This window comes from Eretmochelys imbricata, chromosome 25, assembly GCF_965152235.1.
Source record: "Eretmochelys imbricata isolate rEreImb1 chromosome 25, rEreImb1.hap1, whole genome shotgun sequence".
Lineage (NCBI taxonomy): Eukaryota > Metazoa > Chordata > Testudines > Cheloniidae > Eretmochelys > Eretmochelys imbricata.
In genome coordinates, this window is record NC_135596.1 from 4,017,799 (window position 1) to 4,042,941 (window position 25,143).

Consider the following 25,143-nt stretch of genomic DNA (forward strand, 5'->3'; position numbering starts at 1 on the left):
TAGAGGTGCATGTGTCTTATTAACTCTGTTTTCTCCTAGAGCTCAAGGAAGAAATCACAGCAAGTGTGGTACAGGCTGTCCAGCACCGTCTGTGATATGTGGGGAGTGTCATAACCATACAGCTAAGGGTAGCCTATAATTCCTCCTTACCTGTAAGGGGTTAAGAAGCTCAAATAACCTGGTTGGTACCTTACCAAAAGGACCAATGGGGAAAGAACATACTTTCAAATCTTGAGGGGAGGCTTTGTTGTGTGTGTTCTCTTGGGAAGCAGAGAAGCATCAGGTCAGAAAACTCCTTCTCCTATAAACCATCTGTCATAAATATAAAGGGAAGGGTAAACACCTTTAAAATCCCTCTTGGCCAGAGGAAAAACCCTTTCACCTGTAAAGGGTTAAGAAGCTAAGGTAACCTCGCTGGCACCTGACCAAAATGACGAATGAGGAGACAAGATACTTTCAAAAGCTGGGGGAAGTGAGAAACAAAGCCTCTCTCTCCGTTTGTGTGATGCTTTTGCCGGGGACAGAACAGGAATGGAGTCTTAGAACTTAGTAAGTAATCTAGTTACATATGCATTAGATTATGATTTCTTTAAATGGCTGAGAAAATAAGCTGTGCTGAATGGAATGGATATTCCTGGTTTTGTGTCTTTTTGTAACTTAAGGTTTTGCCTAGAGGGATTCTCTATGTTTTAAATCTAATTGCCCTGTAAGGTATTTACCATCCTGATTTTACAGAGGTGATTCTTTTATTTTTTCTTCTATTAAAATTCTTCTTTTAAGAAACTGAATGCTTTTTCATTGTTCTTAAGATCCAAGGGTTTGGGTCTGTGGTCACCTATGCAAATTGGTGAGGATTTTTATCAAGCCTTCCCCAGGAAAGGGGGTGTAAAGGTAAGGGAGGATTTTGGGGGGAAAGATGTTTCCAAATGGGCTCTTTCCTAATAATAATAATACCGGTTAGACGTTTGGCGGTGGCTGCGAAAGTCCAAGGGCAAAGGGTAAAATAGTTTGTACCTTGGAGAAGTTTTAACCTAAGCTGGTAAAAGTAAGCTTAGGGGGGGTTTCATGCAGGTCCCCACATCTGTACCCTAGCGTTCAGAGTGGGGAAGGAACCTTGACACCATCCTAAAAGTCTCTCATATTACAAAACTTGTTAGTAAAAGCCAGGCAAGGCGTGTTAGATTATCTTTTGTTCTGCTTGTGAATTTTTCCTTTGCTGGAGGGAGGTTTATTCCTGTTTTTGGTAACATTGAAACTAAGCCTAGAGGAAGTTCTGCTGTGTTTTTGAATCTTTTGTTACCCTGTGAAGTTATTTTCCATCCTGATTTTACAGAGGTGATTTTTACCTTTTTTTAAAATAAAATCCTTCTTTTAAAAACCTGACTGATTTCTCTATTGTCCTAAGACCCAGGGGTTTGGGTCTGTGATCATTTGTAACCAATTGGTTAGGATATTATTCTCAAGCCTCCCAGGAAAGGGGGTGTAAGGGCTTGGGGGGATATTTTGGGGGAATAGGAACTCCAAGTGTTCCTTTCCCTGATTCTTTGTTAAATTACTTGGTGTGGCAGCGTACCCTCCAAGGGCAAAGAATTTGTGCTTTAGGGAAGTTTTAACCTAAGCTGGTAGAAATAAGCTTAGGGGGTCTTTCATGCGGGTCCCCACGTCTGTACCCTATTGTTCAGAGTGAGGAGGGAACTCTGACAGACTAACTCACAGATCACCATGGAAGCAAACTTTTAGCAAGCTGCCTGGTCTAGAATATCTTCCAGCCTGCAGTTCTGGCCATATTTGTCACAAGCCATGCAAAGTTGTAAGCTGAGAAACTTTCCACCTCACCTCTTCCAGTGATTTATTAATGTCATCTCAACTTGGAGCTCTGTTGGAGCAAGGATGACATTCCCACGTATTGGAGTCCCCAGTCTCCAGCCATGGAAGGAATATGAGCAGCCAAGACCTATATTAAAGGCACAGACTTTTAATCGTTCTGTTAAAATTAAATCCCTGGTTAGCTGTGGTCTGCTAGCCCTGCTGCCACGTGAAATATGGATTCCAGGCTACCCAGCACTGGCAGATTGCTGCAAAGTGGTGAATGGCTCTTGTAAAACAGACTCAGAACTGCTTTACAATCTGTCCTGACCCAGACGTCTAGCCAGTTTAGGTTCTAGTGAACAGTGATTTTCTCAAACGCAAGTAAAAGGGGTGTGGCAGCCTTTCAAGGAGTAGACATTTTACTGAATAAAAACGTGACTCAGAAAGCAGGTCTGACGTCTAGACAAGGGGCGATTTACCATCAGTTTAAAAAAATCAAATCAAATCAAATGTTGTTTCAGGCCATGTAGGTCTGTGCACAGCTTCTCTCAGTCTGCCTCTCATGGGAGTCCTGGCAATGTGTGGCTCTTCGAGGTCACAAGTAGGAGCAGGCAAGGCTGCGAGTGGGGGACAATGCGTCTCGGTGCTCTCTGCCGCATCATTCTTCCAAGGCAAACCTCAGGCTGTTTGCCTTGGCACATTGACTCTTCAGCTGGTGCTTGCCCCGGAGAATGTGCTAGTTGTTTCTACGGGGTGAGGAGTTCTACCCAGGCCCAAGCTAAAGCCTCCAAGTTCTGTGGAAGGCTTCAGTAGAGCAGGTTAAAAAAAAATTCTTTTCCGCCACAGAAAATTTTGATTTTTTTTTTTGGCAGAAATTCAAATACAAAAAAAGTTCATCCTACACCTAAAAATGTCTGAAAACTAAAATAATCTTGGCAGTGGACGAAGTGTACCATGGGAGTTTCTGGTAAGGGTGCAACATGGGAGATGTAGTCCACCAGGGAGCCTGGCCCCATAGAGGAGAATGGGCAAATGAGGGAACCAAACTACAAATCCCATGAGGCATTGCAGCAGCTTTCCCAAACTGAAATATTTTTGTTTTCAGGCATTCAATTTTTCAAAGAAAAAATTAAATTTCCTATGAAAAGCAGAGACTTTTCATGAAAACTTGCATTTTGTCAAACATTAATTTTCCATGAAAAACAGTTTTGATGGAATATTATTGTCCAGTTCTCCCGCCTGGCCATAGGAGCTGGATCCCAAGATAATGGTACTGTGCTCTCCCGGAGCCTGGGTGGGGATCTGAAAATTGCAATCACCAGAAGTCTGGACATAACAGCGTATTTGGAGTAAAGGATTCTCATCACGCTAGTATTGATGGCAAAATGGAAAATATTCCTTCTACTTTACTACAGTAGAAATATGTGTTACAGATCCTGAAAACAAGGCTTCAGGGCAAGCCGCAGGGACTGATTCTCCACTCACTTGCCCCAATGTAAATCAGGAGTAACTGCAATGAAATTAGCCTAATTGTACTGATGTAAATCTGGAGGATGCGATCGAAGAATTGGACCTGTAATCTCTTCTAGTTTGGTGGCTACCAATAAGGCTTCATAAACCAAAAGACTAAAATGAGAGCCACCAAAATGTGGCTGGCCACCGCTCTAGAGAGCGTTTGAGTAAGATTGTGCTGAAAAGTTTTTGAGACGTGGTTAAGAGATTTAGATTACAGCAACATCAGATTCCCTTCCAGCAGCTAGACCTCTACCTTCAAGAAAACCAAGTTCTAACACCTACCCATTACATATGCAGACGTAGCAGCAAAAAAACAACCCACCAAAAGTCCCTGACAACAGTCAGGTTCTCAGATAATCCTGATTATCAAGGATCCTGTGATGAGTTGTATCCAGATTGTACTCCCTAACTGTTCAACAGGGGAAAAATCAAGTCAATTAGACATACTTTGGGTCTGACTTTGTTAGTTCTAATTCCAGCTAGACTACATTTGGAAAAAACTAACGGTAGGAATTTTTTAAAGTACACTGGAAGCAGGAAGCCTGCCAAAGAGGCAGTGGAACCACTAGACAATGAAGGTATTAAAGGAGCTCTTAAGGAAGACAAGGCCGTTGCAGAAAAGCTAAATGCATTTTTTGCCTTGATTGTCACGGCAGAGGATGTGGGGGAGATCCCTACTCAGAGCTATCCTTTTTGGGTGACAAATCGGAAGTCTTGTCCCACACCAAGGTGTCAACAGAAGAGGTTTTAAAACAAACTGATAAAGTAAACAGTAATAAGTCGCCAGGAACACCAACTCTTCTACTAAGAGTAGTCCTGTCTTTCTCAGTGAGATTACAGTGTACACTAAAAAGAACAGGAGGACTTGTGGCATCTTAGAGACTAACCAATTTATTTGAGCATAAGCTTTCGTGAGCTACAGCTCACTTCATCGGATGCATCGGATGCATCCGATTTTGCGAATACAGACTAACACGGCTGTTACTCTGAAACCAGTGTACACTAAGTGTTTGCAGGATTAATCACTATAACTTCATCACAATGAGCCCCTCTGTTTAATACCCTTTTCAACATTTCATTGTTACAGACACTGTCTCGGAAAGTCAAGTCTGTCTCCTCAGCAAGTTGAACGGCAAATCAAAATTAAAGAGAGCAAGTGAAATAATTTTAAAAAATGGGAAAATATGTTTAGTATCATAAGAGGAATAAGGAAAAATGCAGAGAACAATCTTTTAACAAATCCTTACTTGTTTTTGGATTGAGACTGCTTTGCTTAGGGCACTGTTCAAACACAGTAATGTTCCAGCTTTTTTTAGCAGTGAGTTTCTATAAAACCTTTAGCTATGTGCCCTCTCTTCGCTAGTTAATCTGCTTGCTTCCTTTCAGTTCAGTTATTTGTACATTTGTGGATCTTTTTCAATTAAGAGTAAGTAAAGTCAAATTTGATTTGGGCAAAATTATGTTAAAAACCCCATATATCAGCAAAGGAACCAACCACAAGGAGGACTTTTCTTTGAAAACAGACAAAAAATGTAATGTATTTCCAGGAATTTCACAAGAGCATCATCTGGAAAGTAGCACCACCAACTCTTCTGTACGTTTTTTCTTAAACCTCTGAAGCAAATCAAAACTTCAAAACCAGTTCTTAAAACGTTTGAATAAAACCCCCATAACCTACTCACGTCCATTCCAGATAAAGGTCTGCCATGCAAAATCTTGCCTTCTGCATTTGCTGCCGTAACAAGACAGACCAGTTTAACTCAGAGGTCCAAGCTCAACTGTCTACACAATATAAATCAAGGCACCAAAGAAAGGTTGGGGAAATAAGAGCACAAAGTTAAAAGCCTCCATTTGTTGCCCTCACGTTTGTTCCTGCCATTGTAGGGAATACTTTGATTTCAGTCTTTACAACAGGGGTCACATGTGAGGAGTACGCTAGCCAGGGAGCTGCCTTGATCTGTTAAAGAGGGGGCTTTCCACACACTCTGACCACACTGAAAACAGCTCAGATTGAATCTTTAATGAACCAATTCCACAGCTTATGTGTACTCCAGACTCCTGGCTTTAACAGACCCTGGTGCACTGAGACATCGGGGCCATGCAGGAATGTGAATGGAGGATGATGGGAAAGCTTTGGCCATGGTCTTTCCTACCAGGACTTGTCTTGTTGATGGTGGTGAGAGAAAATGAGCAAGGCACATCTTGAGTTCTGCCTGGAGGTTCACAGGGAAGCCCAGTACATCGACACACATTGAGGTAGCTCATAATAAAAGAATAAAGGATGTCTGGAGAACTGTGAGCCCCCTATCACATCCAGGCAACAGTTCTGAACAAATTCTGGAGTTTTGTTCCTTATTTGCATTGATGTGACTGCACTCTGTCAGGTCTCATCAGACACAGCAGGGTTTCATTTTCCAGGTGATTAACATGACTCTGGTTTGACCCTCATGCCATACCACATCCCAAGATGCTGCAGGCAGCCTGGACAACCTCACACATGCAAAAATCAGCAGTCAGGCCCCCAAAATCATAAGATTAGTTTAAAAATGATGAGATTTAAAAAAAAATACATGGAAGGTACTTTTTATTTGCATTCTGTCTTTTGACTTTTTGGGGGTCATGTTTTCAAACTTTTCTCTGCAACCATTTCAATCATTTAAAAAATGAAAGCTCAAGATTCTGCTATTTGCACAAGACTCTAGAGGCTGGTGCTTTTGGAAAAATGCTGACTATCACAAGACTCATGATACAATCACCAGAGTTGGTAACATAGTGTATGTAAGGGATGCATTGATGGAGCTCTCCTGTGGCTTAAAGTTTGGTCCTTGTTTGATCGAAGCCAATGGACGTTCTGCCCTTGACTTCAGTGGAGCAGGATCAGCCCAAGAATCATTAAACTTTTGACATTCTCTTGAAGCCCTTTGCTTGAAAAGAAGCTTGGATTCCTGTTTCTGTGTCGGGAATCTGATGCAGGCAAGCATGCATGTTTCTAATAAATACAAAGTACCTGCATATGTATAACAATAACTGTCATTTGGGCTCCATGAGTCATGAGTTTTGCCCAAGTAGGATGCTAATGCCTATCGCTAAACAGAGCTACAGCTTATATGCTAGCCTCTGTCAGGCAGCAAGCCATTCAGGAGAGTTAGTAATAAACATCGACTACTGGAAGGAGCGAGTACTAGGAAACTGCAAGAGGCATTTGCTGCTGTTCAACCAGTTTAACAGATTCCAAGGCCAGAAGGGAGCACTATGATCATCTCTTTGACCTCTTGTATAGCACAGGCCAGAGAACTTCCCCCAAACAATTCCTGTTTGAACTAGAGAAAACCCCAGCCGTTCTGAAATATTGTAAGTGATGGAGAATTACTGAAATATTGTAAGTGATGGAGAATCAACAATGAACTTCGGTAAATTGGTTAATTACTTTCACTGTTAAAACTTTACACCTTATTTCCAGTCTGAAATTGTCTAGCTTCAGCTTCTAGCCACTGGATCAAGTTATACCTTTTCTGCTAGACTGAAGTGGCTATTATCAAATATTTGTTCCCCATGTAGGTACTTATACATTGTAATCAAGTCACCCTTAACCCTTGGAACTCCTTGAGTCTATGACTGTAATGCAGGTTTTCTAATCTTTTAAGCATTCTTGTGGCTCTTCTCTCAACCCTCTCCAATTTATCGACATCCTTCTTGCATTGTAGGCACCAGAACTGGACACAGTATTCCCACAGCGGTCACACCAATGCCAAATACAGAGGTCAAATAATCTCTCTACTCTTACTCGAGATTCCCCTATACATGCATCCAAGGATCATATTCGCCCTTTGGGGCACAGTGTTGCAGTGGAAGCTCATGTTCAGCTGATTAGCCACCACAAACCCCAAATCTCTTCCAGAGTGTCTGCTTCCCAGGATAGAGTCCCCCGTTGTGTACGTATGGCCAACATTCTTTGTTCCTAGATGTATAAATGTATATTTAACTTCATTAAAATATATATTGTTTGCTTGCACCCAGTTTACCAAATGATCCATATCGCTCTGTATCAGAAACTTGTCCTCGTCAGTATTTACCACTCCCCCAGTTTTTGTGCCATCTGTGGACTGTACCAGTGGTGATTTTATGTTTTCTTCCAGGTCGTTAATAAAAGTGTTAAATAGCAGAGGTCCAAAAACGATCCCTGCTGGACCCTACTAAGAACACACCCAACAGATGATGATTCCCCATTTGCAATCACATTTTGAGACCGATCAGTTACACAGTGATAGCACTAGTCTGTCCCTCTCACTGGGTTTTACGTGCGTTGAACAAGCCTCTAACGACATCCGGGATACAGGGAAATATCATTATCCCTGTTTTCTGAATAGGATAATGGTGCACAGAGGGGAAGTGAGGGAGATGGAAACAGGACTTAAAGGAGCACAGAGGGCAGTGTTTCCCATTTTACAACAGCCCAGATTCCTTTAAACTGCCCAGATTACATCCCAGCCTCCCTCGTATGCAGCCACAGGCAGGCAACAGTAAGAATGCACTTTGGCTTCCACTGAAGGAGTTGGTATCCTAACCAATCACTTTGCCTTTGTGCAGAAGGATTTTTTTAAACTCAGGGGCCCAGATTCTCGGCTCTGCTAAGGCCACTTTGTTCTGTTTGCATGTTACGTGCACGTGGGCCTTGAACAGGCCAGACAGCCACTGGTATGGAGCTGGCAAATATGGCGTAAGTGTAACCCCCAAGGAGATGACCTAGATTCCTGGGGCTCTGTCTGCAGGCAGGGAGAGGCGCACTGCCCCTGGTATGGAGGGAGAGCCAAGCCAGACTCAGAATCTGCCAGGCAACCAATAGGGAGTGTAATGCCCCTCCCAGGGAGCTCAGGAAAGGGGAGAAGCCTTTTTTGAGTCAGTCTGGAGCCAGCCAGGGCAAGGGCAGGCCTGGCTATGTGGGGAGCTGGTGAGTCCCAGGCCTGCATGCAGGGTTCCCCTAAGAACTGGCCTCTAGGGACCTGAAAACAAGATCCCTCAGCTGGGCTTTTCCCTCTCGACTGATTTGACTCCCAGTTTGTAGGGTTTTGCTGGGAAACTTCCCCAGCCAAGCTGAGTTAGCCCCCAGCTCCCTACGTGAGACCAGTCACCACATGGTCAGCTCTGCTCTGGCTGTTAGTCCAGGGCTGGCCTGCTGGGAGTGTGTCTGGATTCTGGGCTAGGAGACTACAGTTTGGAGTTTAGTATAGTTGTTTAATCTGCACCTTGAGCCCTGCACCCCTTTGTGGTGAGGGGAAATCCTGGGACCGAAGCAGTCTGATTCCTGCCCAAAGAGGCTCCCTGCCGCAGAGATCAGTCCCTCTGCAGTGACCGAGGAGTCCAGAGTCATCTCTGAACCTGAGGATCATTCATGGACTTTGTGAGTGCACCATCTTTTAGCTAGTCAGTTAGGGAATTTCTTTTGGGGAACCCCTACCCCCTGAACTGTGTCCTCGAGACAGGGAGTATGGATGTGGGGATTTTATAACCTGCTGCAAATTAAACCTGTGGAGGGATTTACCACCTCCTCCCACTTGTGAGTCCTTTGGGCTATACTGAACCCAATCAGCCACACTGCTAAACCACCGCAGAGAAGATACTGTGGTCATAGGTCATCAAGGGCCCCAACAAAGTACGTGTACCAATAGGACACTAATCTTACATTTGCTACATCAGGTCCCGTGAGTGGGGAAAGTCATGGATATTATTATACAAGAAGTGGAAGATTGTACAAATGACCAGGGAAGAGTATAAAAATATTGCTCGGGCTTGCAGGAGTGAAATCAGGAAGGCCAAATCACACTTGGAGTTGCAGCTAGCAAGAGATGTTAAGAGTAACAAGAAGGGTTTCTTCAGGTATGTTAGCAACAAGAAGAAAGTCAAGGAAAGTGTGGGCCCCTTACTGAATGAGGCAGGCAACCTAGTGACAGAGGATGTGGAAAAAGCTAATGTACTCAATGCTTTTTTTGCCTCTGTCTTCACGAAAAAGGTCAGCTCCCAGACTACTGCACTGGGCAGCGCAGCATGGGGAGGAGGTGACCAGCCCTCTGTGGAGAAAGAAGTGGTTCGGGACTATTTAGAAAAGCTGGACGAGCACAAGTGCATGGGGCCGGATGCGCTGCATCCAAGAGTGCTAAACGAATTGGCGGATGTGATTGCAGAGCCATTGGCCATTATCTTTGAAAACTCATGGCGATCGGGGGAGGTCCTGGACGACTGGAAAAAGACTAATGTAGTGCCCATCTTTAAAAAAGGGAAGAAGGAGGATTCTGGGAACTACAGGCCAGTCAGCCTCACCTCAGTCCCTGGAAAAATCATGGAGCAGGTCCTCAAGGAATCAATTGTGAAGCACTTAGAGGAGAGGAAAGTGACCAGGAACAGTCAGCATGGATTCACCAAGGGCAAGTCATGCCTGACTAAGCTAATTGCCTTCTATGATGAGATAACTGGCTCTGTGGATGAGGGGAAAGCAGTGGACTTGTTGTTCCTTGACTTTAGCAAAGCTTTTGACACGGTCTCCCACAGTATTCTTGCCAGTAAGTTAAAGAAGTATGGGCTGGATGAATGGACAATAAGGTGGATAGAACGCTGGCTACATTGTCGGGCTCAACGGGTAGTGATCAATGGCTCCATGTCTAGTTGGCAGCCGGTATCAAGTGGAGTGCCCCAAGGGTTGGTCCTGGGGCCGGTTTTGTTCAATATCTTCATTAATGATCTGGAGGATGGTGTGGATTAGGGTTAGGATAAAGGAGTTTGAGGCGCAAGTGGTGTTCTCGTCCATCCTCCCCGTGGAAGGAAAAGGCCTGGGTAGGGACCGTCGAATCGTGGAAGTCAACGAATGGCTACACAGGTGGTGTCGGAGAGAAGGCTTTGGATTCTTTGACCATGGGATGGTGTTCCATGAAGGAGGAGTGCTGGGCAGAGACGGGCTCCATCTTACGAAGAGAGGGAAGAGCATCTTTGCCAGCAGGCTGGCTAACCTAGTGAGGAGGGCTTTAAACTAGGTTCACCGGGGGAAGGAGACCAAAGCCCTGAGGTAAGTGGGAAAGAGGGATACCGGGAGGAAGCACAGGCAGAAATGTCTGTGAGGGGAGGGCTCCTGCCTCATACTGGGAATGAGGGGCGATCAACAGGTTATCTCAAGTGCTTATATACAAATGCACAAAGCCTTGGAAACAAGCAGGGAGAACTGGAGGTCCTGGTAATGTCAAGGAACTATGATGTGATTGGAATCACAGAGACTTGGTGGGATAACTCACATGACTGGAGTACTGTCATGGATGGTTATAAACTGTTCAGGAAGGACAGGCAGGGCAGAAAAGGTGGGGGAGTAGCACTGTATGTAAGGGAGCAGTATGACTGCTCAGAGCTCCGGTACGAAACTGTAGAAAAACCTGAGTGTCTCTGGATTAAGTTTAGAAGTGTGTGCAACAAGAGTGATGTAGTGGTGGGAGTCTGCTATAGACCACCGGACCAGGGGGATGAGGTAGATGAGGCTTTCTTCTGGCAGCTCACGGAAGCTACTAGATCGCATGCCCTGATTCTCATGGGTGACTTTAATTTTCCTGATATCTGCTGGGAGAGCAATACTGCGGTGCATAGACAATCCAGGAAGTTTTTGGAAAGCGTAGGGGACAATTTCCTGGTGCAAGTGCTAGAGGAGCCAACTAGGGGGGGCGCTTTTCTTGACCTGCTGCTCACAAACCAGGTAGAATTAGTGGGGGAAGCAAAAGTGGATGGGAATCTGGGAGGCAGTGACCATGAGTTGGTTGAGTTCAGGATCCTGACGCAGGGAAGAAAGGTAAGCAGCAGGATACGGACCCTGGACTTCAGGAAAGCAGACTTCGACTCCCTCAGGGAACGGATGGCCAGGATCCCCTGGGGGACTAACTTGAAGGGGAAAGGAGTCCAGGAGAGCTGGCTGTATTTCAAGGAATCCCTGTTGAGGTTACAGGGACAAACCATCCCGATGAGTCGAAAGAATAGTAAATATGGCAGGCGACCGGCTTGGCTTAACGGTGAAATCCTAGCGGATCTTAAACATAAAAAAGAAGCTTACAAGAAGTGGAAGGTTGGACATATGACCAGGGAAGAGTATAAAAATATTGCTCGGGCATGTAGGAATGAAATCAGGAGGGCCAAATCGCACCTGGAGCTGCAGCTAGCGAGAGATGTCAAGAGTAACAAGAAGGGTTTCTTCAGGTATGTTGGCAACAAGAAGAAAGCCAAGGAAAGTGTGGGACCCTTACTGAATAAGGGAGGCAACCTAGTGACAGAGGATGTGGAAAAAGCTAATGTACTCAATGCTTTTTTTGCCTCTGTTTTCACTAACAAGGTCAGCTCCCAGACTGCTACGCTGGGCATCACAAAATGGGGAAGAGATGGCCAGCCCTCTGTGGAGATAGAGGTGGTTAGGGACTATTTAGAAAAGCTGGACGTGCACAAGTCCATGGGGCCAGACGAGTTGCATCCGAGAGTGCTGAAGGAATTGGCGGCTGTGATTGCAGAGCCATTGGCCATTATCTTTGAAAACTCGTGGCGAACCGGGGAAGTCCCGGATGACTGGAAAAAGGCTAATGTAGTGCCAATCTTTAAAAAAGGGAAGAAGGAGGATCCTGGGAACTACAGGCCAGTCAGCCTCACCTCAGTCCCTGGAAAAATCATGGAGCAGGTCCTCAAAGAATCAATCTTGAAGTACTTGCATGAGAGGAAAGTGATCAGGAAGAGCCAGCATGGATTCACCAAGGGAAGGTCATGCCTGACTAATCTAATCGCCTTTTATCATGAGATTACTGGTTCTGTGGATGAAGGGAAAGCAGTGGATGTATTGTTTCTTGACTTTAGCAAAGCTTTTGACACGGTCTCCCACAGTATTCTTGTCAGCAAGTTAAGGAAGTATGGGCTGGATGAATGCACTATAGGGTGGGTAGAAAGCTGGCTAGATTGTCAGGCTCAACGGGTAGTGATCAATGGCTCCATGTCTAGTTGGCAGCCGGTGTCAAGTGGAGTGCCCCAGGGGTCGGTCCTGGGGCCGGTTTTGTTCAATATCTTCATAAATGATCTGGAGGATGGTGTGGATTGCACTCTCAGCAAATTTGCGGACGATACTAAACTGGGAGGAGTGGTAGATACGCTGGAGGGGAGGGATAGGATACAGAAGGACCTAGACAAATTGGAGGATTGGGCCAAAAGAAATCTGATGAGGTTCAATAAGGATAAGTGCAGGGTCCTGCACTTAGGACGGAAGAATCCAATGCACCGCTACAGACTAGGGACCGAATGGCTAGGCAGCAGTTCTGCGGAAAAGGACCTAGGGGTGACAGTGGACGAGAAGCTGGATATGAGTCAGCAGTGTGCCCTTGTTGCCAAGAAGGCCAATGGCATTTTGGGATGTATACGTAGGGGCATAGCGAGCAGATCGAGGGACGTGATCGTCCCCCTCTATTCGACATTGGTGAGGCCTCATCTGGAGTACTGTGTCCAGTTTTGGGCCCCACACTACAAGAAGGATGTGGATAAATTGGAGAGAGTCCAGCGAAGGGCAACAAAAATGATTAGGGGTCTGGAACACATGACTTATGAGGAGAGGCTGAGGGAGCTGGGATTGTTTAGCCTGCAGAAGAGAAGAATGAGGGGGGATTTGATAGCTGCTTTCAACTACCTGAAAGGGGGTTCCAAAGAGGATGGCTCTAGACTGTTCTCAATGGTAGCAGATGACAGAACGAGGAGTAATGGCCTCAAGTTGCAGTGGGGGAGGTTTAGATTAGATATTAGGAAAAACTTTTTCACTAAGAGGGTGGTGAAACACTGGAATGCGTTGCCTAGGGAGGTGGTGGAATCTCCTTCCTTGGAAGTTTTTAAGGTCAGGCTTGACAAAGCCCTGGCTGGGATGATTTAACTGGGAATTGGTCCTGCTTCAAGCAGGGGGTTGGACTAGATGACCTTCAGGGGTCCCTTCCAACCCTGATATTCTATGATTCTATGATTCTATGATTCTATGATTGCACTCTCAGCAAATTTGCGGATGATACTAAACTGGGAGGAGTGGTAGATACGCTGGAGGGCAGGGATAGGATACAGAGGGACCTAGACAAATTGGAGGATTGGGCCAAAAGAAATCTGATGAGGTTCAATAAGGATAAGTGCAGGGTCCTGCACTTAGGACGGAAGAATCCCATGCACCGCTACAGACTAGGGACCGAATGGCTAGGCAGCAGTTCTGCGGAAAAGGACCTAGGGGTGACAGTGGACGAGAAGCTGGATATGAGTCAGCAGTGTGCCCTTGTTGCCAAGAAGGCCAATGGCATTTTGGAATGTATAAGTAGGGGCATAGCGAGCAGATCGAGGGACGTGATCGTCCCCCTCTATTCGACATTGGTGAGGCCTCATCTGGAGTACTGTGTCCAGTTTTGGGCCCCACACTACAAGAAGGATGTGGATAAATTGGAAAGAGTCCAGCGAAGGGCAACAAAAATGATTAGGAGTCTGGAACACATGAGTTATGAGGAGAGGCTGAGGGAACTGGGATTGTTTAGTCTGCAGAAGAGAAGAATGAGGGGGGATTTGATAGCTGCTTTCAACTACCTGAGAGGTGGTTCCAGAGAGGATGGATCTAGACTGTTCTCAGTGGTAGAAGAGGACAGGACAAGGAGTAATGGTCTCAAGTTGCAGTGGGGGAGGTTTAGGTTGGATATTAGGAAAAACTTTTTCACTAGAAGGGTGGTGAAACACTGGAAGGCGTTACCTAGGGAGGTGGTAGAATCTCCTTCCCTAGAAGTTTTTAAGGTCAAGCTTGACAAAGCCCTGGCTGGGATGATTTAATTGGGGATTGGTCCTGCTTTTGAGCAGGGGGTTGGACTAGATGACCTCCTGAAGTCCCTTCCAACCCTGATATTCTATGATTCTATGACACTAAACTGGGAGGAGAGATAGATATGCTGGAGGGTAGGGATAGGCTACAGAGGGACCTAGACAAATGAGAGGATTGAGCCAAAAGAAATCTGATGAGGTTCAACAAGGACAAGTGCAGAGTCCTGCACTTAGGAGGGAAGAATCCCATGCACTGCTACAGACTTGGGACTGAATGGCTAGGCAAGCAGTTTGGCAGAAAAGGACCTAGGCGTTACAGTGGATGAGAAGCTGGATATGAGTCAACAGTGTGCCCTTGTTGCCAAGAAGGCCAATGGCATTTTGGGATGTATATGTAGGGGCATTGCCAGCAGATCGAGGGACGTGATCATCCCCCTCTATTCGGCATTTGTGAGGACTCATCTGGAGTACTGTGTCCAGTTTTGGGCCCCACACTACAAGAAGGATGTGGAAAAATTGGAAAATGTCCAGCGGAGGGCAACAAAAATGATTAGGTGGCTGAAGCACATGGCTTATGTGGAGAGGCTGAGGGAACTGGGATTGTTTAGTCTGTGGAAGAGAAGAAAGAGGGGGGATTTGATAGCTGCTTTCAACTACCTGAAGGGGGGTTCTAAAGAGGATGGATCTACACTGTTCTCAGTAGTACCGGATAATAGAACAAGAAGTAATGGTCTCAAGTTGCAGTGTGGGAGGTTTAGGTTGGATATTAGGAAAAACATTTTCACTAGGAGGGTGGTGAAACACTGGAATGCGTTACCTAGGGAGGTGGTGGAATCTCCTTCCTTAGAAGTTTTTAAGGTCAGGCTTGACAAAGCCCTGGCTGGGATGATTTAGTTGGGGATTGGTCCTGCTTTGAGCAGGGGGTTGGACTAGATGACCTCCTGAGGTCCCTTTCAAACCTGATATTCTATGATTCTATGATTCTATGCCCAAGTCTCTGCTAGCACTACGGCCCCTCCTGCAGTGCCTTGTGCTGGGGCCAAGCAGCCCTAAATCAAAGAGCCGAAACCTTCTCCCTTTGGCTGTTCCTCCACAGTATATCGGAGAGGTGCTGGGCCATGGGGCAGAGTTGGGGTCAGGAAGCCTAGCAGCTGCGGGTGACTCTCGCTACCCTTTCACTTTGCAGTCCAGTCACTCCCATTCCCTCCCTTCGGAGGTGACTCAGAAGATGTCAATAGAAATTGTGTAGGACAGCAGTTTGTGAACTCGCCAGCTTCCTGGGGTTACCTCCAGGTGGGCTCCAACCTGCGCTGCCCCTGAGTCAGGCACCCCCAATCCCTTGCATGGCTGTGTGCTGTCTCTGAGTGTCATCTGAACACGCCAGCTCTGCCAGTGCCCCCAGCCACTGGTTCTCTCCATTTGCTTCCTTGGCACGGTGGCACCCTTCTTTAAAGAGCCCTTCCTCCCTCTTCAATCAGAACGAATCCAGGGCTCTGAGAAACGCCTTTTCTCCCCAAATGGCCCCTTCCCTTCATAAGGTGTCACTGATTGCAGACCCTGTTTAATAACGAATGGACATGGTAATTAGTAGTTTTCTAATTAAGGCCGTAGCTGATCCTTCATTCTGATAGGTGAAATTAAGCAGCCATTAGCTCACAGGAAAGAGCATTTCCAGTGCAGGACCCAGCTGGGATGTAGACACTCTAATGACCCTTTCTTCCCCCCTCATTAAAGCCATTCTTGCTGTTGAAAATCATTAAATAGTTCATTAACATAATAATCCTTTTAAGATCCTGCATTGCAAATGGATTTGTCAAGTGCTGTTCCTAAAGGAGTTTGTCATATTAAATTGTCTTCTACTGTAATGAATTTTATGATAGATTGTGCTGCTTTGGGAATGATTTATGGCCACCTCTTGCTTTATTAACCAGTCTTGTAAAGTAATTTGTGAATCAGAGGCTCATTTATTTTGCTGAGTCTCTCCTTGTGTGAGAGGAACTTTGCAAAGCAGAGTTGTGAGGGGGCACAGAGCATGATATTGCATTGCCAGGAGAAATATTAGTCATCTCTGTTCCTGTATTTCTGCAGCCATGCCCCCTATTCCCTAATCACCCTGACTACTCTAGTGTAGCTACTCTAGGTTCAGTTGTTTTTAGCTATTCCCTGTTGACTACAGAGCTAGGCATTGAGGACTAGCATGGGTCACAGGGGGGAAAATAAAAGAGATGTGTCTTGCGTTAAATCCTATGACACAGAAGAGTTTTGTGTATCTGTACTGATACCGATTTCCTGAGTGGACACACCCAAAGTGACGTGGCACTAAGGGAGAGCAGATCAGCAACCGAGACTGCAGCCACCTTGTGATGTGTCATCCCCATCACAGCACACAAGCTAAGATGTACTGGGCTGCATCAGGGATTTTACAGGAGACCTCCAATGGGAAGTCATTGTGCTTCAGGAAGTAGAGCTGGGGAGCCAGTGGGCAGAGCTCTTTCCTCTGCGTGAACATGTACAGTGGGATTTCTGAAAGAGCCTGTGGGAGATAGGAACCTAAAAAGCTAATGAGTGTTGGGCACCTTCCGGAGCCTTCGGAAGTCCCACCTGCAGATAACATTCCAGCATGTTGCGAAGGGCCCTGTGCTGCATTGGAGGTACTGTACTGTTCTTCCAATGAGGTGCAATCCTGGGGTCATTAAAAATCCCAGGGCACTTTTCAGAGGAATTGGGGTAGAATCCCATGTAGCATGCTCAAATTCCAATTCAGAAAAGTCGGAGATGGAGAAGAGCTATTCAGTTATCTAGTCCCTCTCCCTGCCAATCCAGGATAAAAGTAACTACATCCTGTTTCCCTAAACTCCGGGCGATAAGATATGTTGCTTCGCTTTGTGTCCTATATTGTCACTGTATAGTGTTGCCCTTGCTGTGTTCCACCCCAGAGGTAGCAGCATTTCCGTGATGGATGAAGTGAACCCTGTGAACAGTGTGTTAACTTCACAAAATGCTTTGCGATCCGTCAGGATGGAAGGTGCGAAATATAATGTAAAAAGGGAAAATATTGTTTATAAAATTCATACGAGCAAAACGGTTAGAGTGCTCTGATGGTGCAGGACCAGCATTGGTCAAAAATTTTCCATTGATAAAATTGTTTCCTGACAAAAAAAGTGGTTTTTCCACAAAATTTTTTTTTTTCTGGCAAGTATCTGCTTTCCATAGGAAATTCTGAATTTTCATCAAAAAACCAAAGGCCTCAAAACTGAAATATTTTTGGATGAAAAACAAAATATTTTGTTCTGGAGATGCTGCTGTAGTGTCTCATGGGGGTTGAAAGTCAGTGTGCTCTTGTCCCCACACTCCTGAATGGGCCGGGCCCCACAGCAGGACTACATCTCCCATAATGCACCATAGCTACATCAAAATATTTAATTTTTCAGCCAACATATTTGGTATTAAAATTTTTGCCAAAAACCAAAATTTTCTGCATTTTCTCCATTTTCCAACCAGCCCTGGGCAGGCAACTTGCATAAAAGGAGAGAATAAACAGAATGGGGCTGCACACTTTATTGTGTTATAGGGAGTACTAACGTGAGTAAAGTTACTCATGTGTGAAAGTGTTCACAGGATCAGACCTTAGTCTGGCAAGGAGAGGAATGAGAGAATGCAGGCTACAAGGACAAATGAGAGTAAATGGTACAGAACAGGCCACTCACGTGCCCTATTTTATCCTACCCCATAAAAAGAACTTGAAGACCCTCGAATGTCTGTTAGAATCATAGAATCATAGAATATCAGGGTTGGAAGGGACCTCAGGAGGTCATCTAGTCCAACCCCCTGCTCAAAGCAGGACCGATCCCCAATTAAATCATCCCAGCCAGGGCTTTGTCAAGCCTGACCTTAAAAACTTCTAAGGAAGGAGATTCCACCACCTCCCTAGGTAACGCATTCCAGTGTTTCACCACCCTCCTAGTGAAAAAGTTTTTCCTAATATCCAACCTAAACCTCCCCCACTGCAACTTGAGACCATTACTCCTCGTTCTGTCATCTGGTACCACTGAGAACAGTCTAGATCCATCCTCTTTAGAACCCCCTTTCAGGTAGTTGAAAGCAACTATCAAATCCCCCCTCATTCTTCTCTTCCACAGACTAAACAATCCCAGTTCCTTCAGCCTCTCCTCATAAGCCATGTGTTCCAGCCCCCTAATTATTTTTGTTGCCCTCCACTGGACTCTTTCCAATTTTTCCACATCCTTCTTGTAGTGTGGGGCCCAAAACTGGACACAGTACTCCAGATGAGGCCTCACCAATGTCGAATAGAGGGGAACGATCACGTCCCTCGATCTGCTGGCAATACTCCTACTTATACAACCCAAAATACCATTGGCCTTCTTGGCAACAAGGGCACACTGTTGACTCATATCCAGCTTCTTGTCCACTGTAACCCCTAGGTCCTTTTCTGCGGAACTGCTGCCTAGCCATTCAGTCCCCCAGTCTGTAGCAGTGCATGGGATTCTTCCCTCCTAAGTGCAGGACTCTGCACTTGTCCTTGTTGAACCTTATCAGATTTCTTTTGGCTCAATCCTCTCATTTGTCTAGGTCCCTCTGTATCCTATCCCTACCCTCCCTTGCTCTAAGGGCTAGTCTGCATGCACCCTTGCACCAAAATAACTAAACTAAATAACTTTTCATTCATTTATTTTGTAGTTTTGGTGCAGGTTTGAGTGAAGACCAGCCCTCAGACTACGATGAGTTACAAAGCAGACTAGAAAGAGTTACAAAGGGATCTCACTAAACTGGGTGAGTGGGCAACAAAATGGCAGATGAAATGTTGATAAATGCAAAGTAATGTACACTGGAAAAGACAATCCCAACTATACATACAAAATGATGGTCTCTAACTTAGCTTTTGCCATGCAAGAAATAGATCTTGGAGTCATTATCGATAGTTCTCTGAAAACACCTACTCAATGTGCAGCGGCAGTCAAAATAGCTAACGCAATGTTAGGAACCATTAGGAAAGGGATAGATAATAAGACAGAAAATATCATAATGCCACTGTAAAAATCCATGATATGCCCAAACTTTGAATACTGAGTGCAGTTCTTGTCACCCCATCTCAGAAAAGATATATTAGAATTGGAAAAGATACAGACAAGGGCAACAAAACTGATTAATGGTATGGGACAGCTTCTATATGAGGAGAGATTAATAAGACTGGGACTTTTCAGCTTGGAAAAGAGATGACTAAAGGGGAGAATATGATAGAAGTCTATAAAATCGTGAACGATGTGGAGAAAGTGACTAAGGAAGAGTTATTTATTCCTTCACATAACATAAGAACCAGGGGTCATGAGATTAAATTAATAGGCAGTGGGTTTAAAACAAACAAAAGGAAGTATTTCTTCACACAATACACAGTCAACCTGTGGAACTTGTTGCTGGGGGATGCTGTAAAGGCCAAAACTGTAACTGAATTGAAAAAAGAACTAGATAAGTTCATGGTGGATAGGTCCATCAATGGCTGTTAGCCAAGATGGTCAGGGATGCAACCCCATCCTCTGGGTGTCCCAAGCCTCTGTTTTCCAGAAACTGGGAGTGGATGACAAGGGATGGATCACTGGATGATTACCTGTTCTGTTCACTCCCTCTGAAGCACCTGGCATTGGCCACTGTCAAGAGATAGGATACTGGGCTAGATGGACTATTGGTCTGATCCAGTATGGTGGTTCTTATGTTCTTATATTATCAGTAGGACTCAGAACTAGGTTTGATTCTTCTGAATAAGAATAGCATCTGCAGTTAGAAATGGCAACAGTTATCAATCCTGATCCTTTAGGGTATATATTGATCAAAAGCTGGGACAGGAAGAGATTTCCCCCCATGCTGTAGTGTTGCACATTTGTCTGATACAGAGTGAAGGTGTTGGGGGTGACAATTCCTTATGAAGAATCTGGAAGAGGCCATTGTAGAAGATGGGATACTGGATTAGATGGTCTCTTTTGGCAGAGCCCTACTTTAGCTATGTAATCCCATACAGTGGTACCGCTAACCATTTGCCAGACCCAGTGAGATGATGCTTTCTAGTCCATTTCTGATCTCAGACAGTTTTAGAGGTATGCTTCTGATGAAACCGACAGAGACAAATGACCTTAAATACTTGTCAAGTATCAGAGGGGTAGCCGTGTTAAGTCTGGATATGTAAAAGTGGCAAAGAGTCCTGTGGCACCTTATAGACTAACAGACGTATTAGAGCATAAGCTTTCGTGGGTGAATATCCACTTCATCGGATGCATGTACATCCGACATATAAAGCTTATGCTCCAATATGTCTGTTAGTCTATAAGGTGCCACAGGACTCTTTGCCGCTCTTAAATACTTGGCCTGTCAGAAAGCGGGACATTCTGAAGGAGAAGCTGGGACTCTGGAACAAGACACTTGATTTGGATCACTGGAAGCAGAGCTTGCAAACTGTCTTTGGGAAGAAATTCCACATGTTCTCTGGTTTGCCAAAATGCTATTTACATCTTTATATTCTGCATCATTTTGCCTGAAAACCAAGAAACAATGATTCCCTAGTCTGAGTGCCTTAATTTGCAGTTCCACAGGCTTTTCTAAACGGAGCTGGCATTTACCACAACCTGGCCCTCGCTCACCCTACAGAGAGAGGTTCAAAGGCCACTAAGTAAAATGGAATAGACACTCACAGAGATGGCTGTGTGGTCCAGTGCACCCAGCAAGGGACTGGGAGCCAACAACCCTCAGCTCTGTCCCTGATGCTACCACAAACTTAACAGTTCAAACCACTGAAAAAAATGTATCAGTGTATTTACTTTGATGTTTTCAAAAAGCTATAATGACAGAGAGCCTCTACAATACATTTTCCAAAGCCTCCAGGTGACTTGGAGTCTAAGTTCCATTTTCAAAAGTCACTTACGCAGGGAGGAGCTGAAGTCTCATTGTAAGTCAGTGGGATTCAGGCTCCTAAGTCACTTTTGAAAATGAGTCCTTGGCTTCTAAATCACCAAGGTGCTTCTGAACACTTTGTCCTAAATCAATCACTAATAAGACGTGCCTTTCCTCCCAGTGTGCCGCAAGGCAGGGGAATGTAGGTAAAGTCCCCGGATGAAGGCAAAATAAAAACTCGCCTCACTCCAGCATTTTGCCTCTTCACTGTCAGGTACAGCACCCCAGGAGATGCTGAGTCAGATGCTAATGCTGCAGCTAGTGTGTCAGCAAACCCAGCCACCACCCTGGGATCAGTAACCCTTCCTGGATAGCCCTGGGAGTCCACATCGGAGTTCTTGAGGGACTTTGGCCCAGGACTCCATGCTACCTTCCTCCTTTCCAAACGTGGCCCTGCACGCTCTGCCTTCCCCCGCCTCCCCTGTCGGTGATTAGCAGCAGGGCTAACAAGCTATCTGAAGGACGCACTGGAAAATATCTGAATGCGTGAGCCTTTCTCGGGGACGAGAGCACTCCTGCCCTTCTGTGGGAATGAGCAACTCAGGGCTGCCTTTGGTGGCTCACTTTTAAAAAATGAACCCACTGCAAATGCAGCCACAATAGCTGCTGTCCATCTTTTCAGAGTCACAGAACAGCGGAAGCAAGTGACCATGGATGTCTGAACTCCAGGGATGAGTTCAGCCTGCCCCGGGCCCAGCCTTGGCTGTTGGCCCTCAGCTGCCGGTGCTCGTCTCCATGCGCCAGCTCGCTCCAACTCAGGTGTGGCTTGTGCGACCATGTCTGTGCCGAAGGTGCTGCGTTCAGGAAAAGTGAACCCATGAGAGAAGCCTTCCCGGGCAAGCGTGGGGGGAACATGGCCTTTGGAATGGCCCGGGGGCTTCTCCAATTCTGCACATTGACACAGGAAAGCTTTCCCAGACAGGCAGACTCAAAATACACTGGAGTTCATGTAGTGATGGCAGGAGGTGCCAGGCTGACAACCCAGCTACAACATGGGCAGCAGTACCAGCTCCCCATACAGTGGCCTGCCACTCTGCCCCAACCCTCACTGGGAGCCCTCCACTCTGGCTGCCGGGGGGTTCAGTTTTCAAGCCCATTTGATCCTTGGATGAACCTGCCAATAAGAGCCCACGACCATGATGAGCTTTGTGATGTGGGTCCTGTCCACTGAGAACCACCAAGTGGCTGCACAAGGCCATCAGACCAGAGCAGCCACCAGACGATAAGGTCTTGCAGACAACACAGGCCCAGGTCTAGACTGGCATTGGAGAGCTGGACATGAAAAGCTTTATACCCTACTGCTGGGACACTCTGACCCAAGGGAGTGCAGCTGAGTAATCACATCTCCTGGCCTGATTCCTGCAACTGGGTAACACACGGAGCTCTCTTTGTGCCCTCAGACACTGAATTCCCCTGTGGAATTAGCTTGTTCTCCTAAGGTGAACTTTGGAAAAGGCTGCAGGGCAGAATTTTTGCTGACCTCACACATAATACAGAAAAGGCAGTTTTAAAAGCAGGTCTGGTCTTCAGAGTCTGTGCTACATTAACAACCCAAGTTCTGTACCATAAAAAAGAAATGAACATTAAACGTACCCTCGTAAAGTGTCTTGGCCTCTTCTTCTCACTCTGTTTGCTGGCTGTCTTTCCTCATAGCCTGCAAATCTGTCTGTCTGAAAGTCCCCTTCATATTGGCCCTGGGCTTGTTCCATGTACAAAAGTGCTGTACATCCTAGCATGAACTTGGCCAGCCATAATAACCCCATGATGGCAAGGATTCCTTGATTCCCTCTGCTGCCCTGAAAGCCTCTTCCAGCTGGAGGGGCCCTGCTGCCCTGGTGGAGGATGGATTGTGGCAGCAAACCCTGAATGCCAGGCTGCCGTCTTGACGGTCCCCTTCTGAGGCTAGAAGCAGAGACAGGACAGAGGAGACACAAGTGTTCTTAAGGGCTTTTACATTTTTAAAATGATCATTCACCCCAGGCCCCCCTTCCCCAGCATTAATAGAGTGAGGTCACAAAATCGCACTGACTTTGGCTCCTTGTGCACAATCCAAGGAGTTGTGAGCTTGTTAGCTCACACACTCATACCACACAAAGACATTGCCAAAGAATTTCTTTCCCAAGAGTTAGGAACGGACAGAGGCTGCTCCCTCTGGATCTCTATGGAGTGGAGATACTCTCTTCCTTCCCCTCTGTCCTTCCAGAGCATTTAGAAACATAAAGGGCACCCAATTAGTGCATCAAGTGTAGTTGCAGACATGCCCTGGGGTTTGATGGCTGCTGGCCTGCGATACCCTGAATGCAGCTCCAGGATTCAGGAGAGCAATGCAAGAAGCAGGGCTATGGGGCCAGAGAAGATGCACTCAGGACAGTGGTTTCCCAGGAGAAGCTCTGGCCTCATGTTTGTGGGCCCCCTTGCTCAGTTCCCCAGCTGTGCCCTCCCAGCCCATGTGCCACTCAGACCAGGAGGAGTGGGGGCTGGGATGTGGGAGGGGCATGGGAAGTACACTGCCCTGAAAACAGTGTTCCCAGCTCCTGGGATTCCCTTTGAAATCCCCTCCATTTCCCAGCGGGTTGAGGGGAGTCAAGGAGCCCAGAGGGGGGAGGGGGCTCAGCCCAGTCATGGAGTGGGGAGAAGGGGAATGAGGGGGGATTTGATAGCTGCTTTCAACTACCTGAAAGGGGGTTCCAAAGAGGATGGATCTAGACTGTTCTCAGTGGTAGCAGATGACAGGACGAGGAGTAATGGTGTCAAGTTGCAGTGGGGGAGATTTAGGTTGGATATTAGGAAAGGCTTTTTCACTAGGAGGGTGGTGAAACACTGGAATGCGTTACCTAGGGAGGTGGTGGAATCTCCATCCTTTGAGGTTTTTAAGGTCAAGCTTGACAAAGCCCTGGCTGGGATGATTTAATTGTGGTCCTGCTTTGAGCAGGGGGTTGAACTAGATGACCTCCTGAGGTCCCTTCCAACCCTGATATTCTATGATTCTATGATTCTAAGGGATGAGTATAGATGATTGCATGGGGCTGAATGACAGGTACTATGCAGGGGCGAGGGAGAGGAGGATAAATGTGATGTGTTAGGGCTGGGCTGGTATTTGTGGGGAGCTCAGTGAGATTGTACCATGTGTTCGGGCCATACTGGGGGCTGGCGTGAGTGCAAGGTCAAGGCTGAAGTAGTGCAGGGGATGGGATGACGGGGGAGAGCCTTTGAGCTGGGCCAGGCCTGGGGAAGTTTGCGTGACTTAGTGTGAAAGGCTGGGGGGGTGATTGTTATGCTAGTGCTGGGGACAGCAGTAGCAGGCCCTGGACGTCCCTTAGCACCAGCAAGGGGGCAGCTCGGGGGTAGGCACAGGGATCTGCAAACAGGAGGCCAGTGTCAGAGCGTCTGCCCTCAATCCTGGACCGGCTGCCTGGCATGATTTTGTCAACCTATGCTGTGGCCTGTGGGAGCCAAAACACGGGCACATCCCCAGACAAAGCCCACGGCCCCGGGTCCCAGGGATGCTGCTCCAGTCACTTTGCCATGCGTCTGTGTCAGTGAACAAAGCAAAATTAAACCCAGACACCTTCCAACGGGAGGAGACGGGACGCGGCCTGGGGAGCCCGCAGAGCGACGAGAGGAGGCTCAGCACCACTCACTGGGCTGCTCATGTGTGGGGAGGAACTCGTGTCACTGGGGCTGTGGTCGGTGGAGCCCATTGGGGGTCACTGGGGGCCATGGTCAGGGGAGGGATCCATCTCATGTCACTGAGGCCGTGGTCGGCGGAGCCCATTGGAGGGTCACTGGGGGCTGTGGTCGGGGGAGCCAATGGGAGGAGGGACTCAGCTCCTGTCACTGGGGGCCGTGATCAGGGGAGCCCATGGGGGGTCACTGGGGGTCGTGGGGGGAGGGATCCAGCTTGTGTCACCGGGGGCTGTGGTCACTGGGGGCCGTGGTCGGGGGAGCCCACTGGAGGAGGGATCTGGCTTATGTCACTGGGGGCCGTGGTTGGGGGGAACCCCTGGGGGGTCACTGGGTGCCGTGGGGGAGGAA

General features: G+C 46.7%; 1 protein-coding gene across 1 annotated transcript in view; it reads right to left on the reverse strand.

Moving 5' to 3' along the window:
- FBN3 (fibrillin 3) overlaps positions 1-22,871 on the reverse strand; it is a 269,159-nt gene extending 246,288 nt beyond the window's left edge. Inside the window, exon 1 of the mRNA XM_077841944.1 lies at positions 22,702-22,871. Coding sequence (XP_077698070.1) covers positions 22,702-22,871 — 170 coding nt within the window. The remainder of the gene's footprint in view (positions 1-22,701) is intronic.
- Positions 22,872-25,143: the final 2,272 nt, after the last annotated feature.